The sequence below is a fragment of the Dendrobates tinctorius genome, unplaced genomic scaffold (genome assembly GCF_039654945.1).
Source record: "Dendrobates tinctorius isolate UK_male_01 unplaced genomic scaffold, ASM3965494v1 ptg000151l, whole genome shotgun sequence".
NCBI lineage: Eukaryota > Metazoa > Chordata > Amphibia > Anura > Dendrobatidae > Dendrobates > Dendrobates tinctorius.
Window position 1 is genome coordinate 22,314,910 of NW_027361818.1, and position 3,732 is coordinate 22,318,641.

A 3,732-nucleotide genomic window follows, 5' to 3' on the forward strand; every position below is an offset into this window, starting at 1 on the left:
TGCCGGTGGTCTGTGCACCCTGTGGGGGTCTGTACCGGCCTGCCGGGGGGCTGTGCCGGCCTGCCGGGGGGCTGTGCTGATGTCCGGGGGTCTGTGCAAGCATCGTCCGATGGGACTACAAGTCCCATCTGGCGATGCCTGCTACCATGACAGTGATTGACACATTAGCCAATGATGGGACAGTAGTAGTCCCATCATCCGGCTAATGTGTTAAATGTTAAAAAAAAAAAAATACTACATACATACTACATGCTACATACATACTACATGCTACATACATACTACATATATACTACATACATACTACATACATGCTACATACATGCTACATACATGCTGCATGCTACATACATACTACATACATACTACATACATACTACATACATACTACATGCATGCTACATGCATGCTACATACATACATGCATTCCTACATACATACTACATGCATGCTACATACATACTACATGCATGCTACATACATACTACATGCTACATACATACCACATACATACTACATACATACTACATACTACATATATACTACATGCATGCTACATACATACTACATGCTACATACATACCACATACATGCTACATACATACTACATATATACTACATACATACTACATGCATACTACATGCATACTACATGCATACTACATGCATGCTACATACATACTACATGCATGCTACATACATACTACATGCTACATACATACCACATACATACTACATACATACTACATACTACATATATACTACATGCATGCTACATACATACTACATGCTACATACATACTACATGCTACATACATACCACATACATGCTACATATATACTACATACATACTACATACATACTACATGCATGCTACATACATACTACATGCTACATACATACCACATACATACTGCATACATACTACATACATACTACATGCTACATACATACTACATATATACTACATGCATGCTACATACATACTACATGCTACCTACTACCCTTTTTGGCCCATCCTGCATATAAATTTATCTTAAATGTATTAGATCATCAAATTATGAAATTTCTCTTGTACGGCTTTCCTAATGTCTTTATTTTTTAGACTGTATATAATAGGATTGAACAAAGGAGTGAACACAGTGTATAGCAATGATAGGATTTTAGTGACTGATGAAGATTGTTGTTTGGCTGGGACGACATAAACACTGAACAGAGTCCCATAGAATATAGAGACCACAATGAGGTGGGAGCTACAGGTGGAGAAGGCTTTCTGTCTACCGGTACTGGATGGAATCCTTAAGACTGTTACAATAATATAACTATAAGAAATTACTATGATTACAGTTGGAAAAAAGACACAAGGAAAGCTTACTAAAAGAATCACCAAGTGAACATGGAACGTGTCAGAAGTGGCAAGTTCTAGTAAGGCAAGAGGATCACAAAATAAATGATCAAGGATATCTGAACCACAAAAGTTTAGTTTTGCTGTAGATATGTTGGAAATTAAATTAACAGAGAATCCAATCATCCAACATAAGACGGTCAGTATGACACATGAGGTATTTGTCATTATGGAGGTGTAACGAAGAGGATTACAGATGGCCACATATCTGTCATAGGACATGAGAGCAAGGATAAGGCAATCAAATGCTTCTGCCACTCCAAAAAAATAAAACTGAGTGATACAGTCAATAAAAGGAATGATCCCCCCATTATTGAGAAGAATTTGGAGCATATTGGGGACAATAACACTTGTTAATAAGATGTCACCTATAGACAGTTGTGAGATGAAGAAGTACATTGGAGTGTGGAGGTTCTTGCTGGTGGACACCAGGGTGATGATCAGGAGATTCCCACAGATTGTCCCACAGTAAATAATGAAGAAAAGAAAGAACAGGAAAATTCTTAAACATTTGCTTGCTTGAAATCCTAGAAGTAAAAACTCAGTGACTGCAGTCAGATTGTTCTCCTGGGGGTAGAATATATGGTAGAAGCAATAAGAAAACTGGTTAGCGCTTTACAAAATCCAGGTCACGGTCAGTATAGCTCACGACATATTTCTTCTTATGATTACTAGTGATGATTTGGTCAATGACATTTTTGCCCTCTCTTATTGGAAGAATCTCCTCATACCTTCCAACTAGAGTTGAGCGACTTTGGTCGGATCGGGTTTCGTGAATCTCGAATGAAACAAAATTTGAGTCGAATGAAACTAGTCCGACTAGGGCAAAAAAAGTCGGAGTTTCGTCCGAAACCCGACCTTAATGCAAGTCAATGGGGAATAAAAGTCGACATTGAGTGGATGAATGTCATCCACTCAATGCCGACTTTTATTTCCCATTGACTTGCATTGGGGTCGGGTTTCGGACGAAACTCCGACTTTTTTTGCCCTAGTCGGACCAGTTTCATCTGAAACAAATTTTGTTTCATTTGGGTTTCACGAAACCCGATCCGACCAAAGTCGCTCAACTCTGCTTCCAACAACAACTTGCTCAACTCTACTTCCAACAACTTTCTGGAGAAAGTTCAGAAAAGAGCGACCAGAATGGTGACCGGTCTGCAAACCCTGTCTTATGAGGAAAGGTTGCATGATTTGGGAATGTTTAGTTTGCAAAAGAGAAGACTGAGAGGAGACTTAATAGCTGTCTATAAATATCTCAAGGGCTGTCACATTGTAGAAGGATCAACTTTATTCTCACTTGCGCAAGGAAAGACTAGAAGCAATGGGATAAAACTGAATGGGAGGAGACACAGATTAGATATTAGAAAAAACTTTTTGACAGTTAGAGTGATCAATGAGTGGAACAGGCTGCCACGGGAAGTGGTGAGTTCTCATTCAATAGAAGTCTTCACACAGGGGCTGGACAGACATCTGACTGGGATGATTTAGCAAATCCTGCTTTGAGCAGGGGGTTGGACCAGATGGCCCAGTAGGTCCCTTCCAACTCTACGATTCTATGATTCTATGATTAAGTTCTAAATATTTTAAAAATATTGTTATTTCTATTAATAAATAGATATCTATATCACGGTGATTTCTTTTTATAAAACAGGTGATATAACATATGGTATAAGTTTTACTTTTACTGAAATGATTTTCTGATATTTTTATTACAAAATTACAAGTCTAGCCTCAACTTACAAGGAGCATTCAATAGCAGTGGCATATTAAATATCAATGATCATAATTTTATCTTTTCAGATTAAGTTATTGATTAAAGAAAAAAATCAAAGGAAAATAAGAAACACATTTACTAATTTTGACATAAATTCATCTCAGAGACATAAAGTACTTAGTCTTATTCTTATGCATGTTACCATGTAGGTAAAGACTCGCACATTAGATACTTTTTTCATGTCGCTTTTTTTCTGCTTTTCCCTTCAGTTCTGTGATCATTCGAGTCCCTGGAGTGAATAATGACAATATTAGAAAGCAGCATAGTCAGCTTAGCGTGGCTACTAGACACATGAATATGAAGTATTTTTTCGGATATTTATACATAACATGAAGGCAAGGTGCCAAGTAGAAAGTCTCCAGAGATATACTGTATGTCTGCTGATATCTCATAATTCTCCAATGTACAACATAGAAATCTTAAAATAAATGAGTAACATTTTAATCATAGAGTCAAATTCTTCTTTTCTTATATTTGCATAAAGTACATTTTAGTTAAGCAAGACAACATAGTATAGACAAAAGTATTTAAAGAGTGAACAACATTTTAATT

The 3,732-nt window shown here is 37.0% G+C and overlaps 1 protein-coding gene across 1 annotated transcript; it reads right to left on the reverse strand.

Annotated features, from left to right (window-relative positions):
- Window positions 1–1,046: 1,046 nt before the first annotated feature.
- On the reverse strand, window positions 1,047–3,361 carry LOC141050048 (olfactory receptor 10A7-like). The gene is made up of 2 exons (XM_073546881.1): window positions 3,323–3,361; window positions 1,047–1,973 (listed from the first exon to the last, which is right to left on the reverse strand). Exons 1-2 carry the CDS (start codon window positions 3,359–3,361, stop codon window positions 1,047–1,049), a joined length of 966 nt encoding a protein of 321 aa, XP_073402982.1.
- Between the last annotated feature and the right edge of the window lie 371 nt (window positions 3,362–3,732).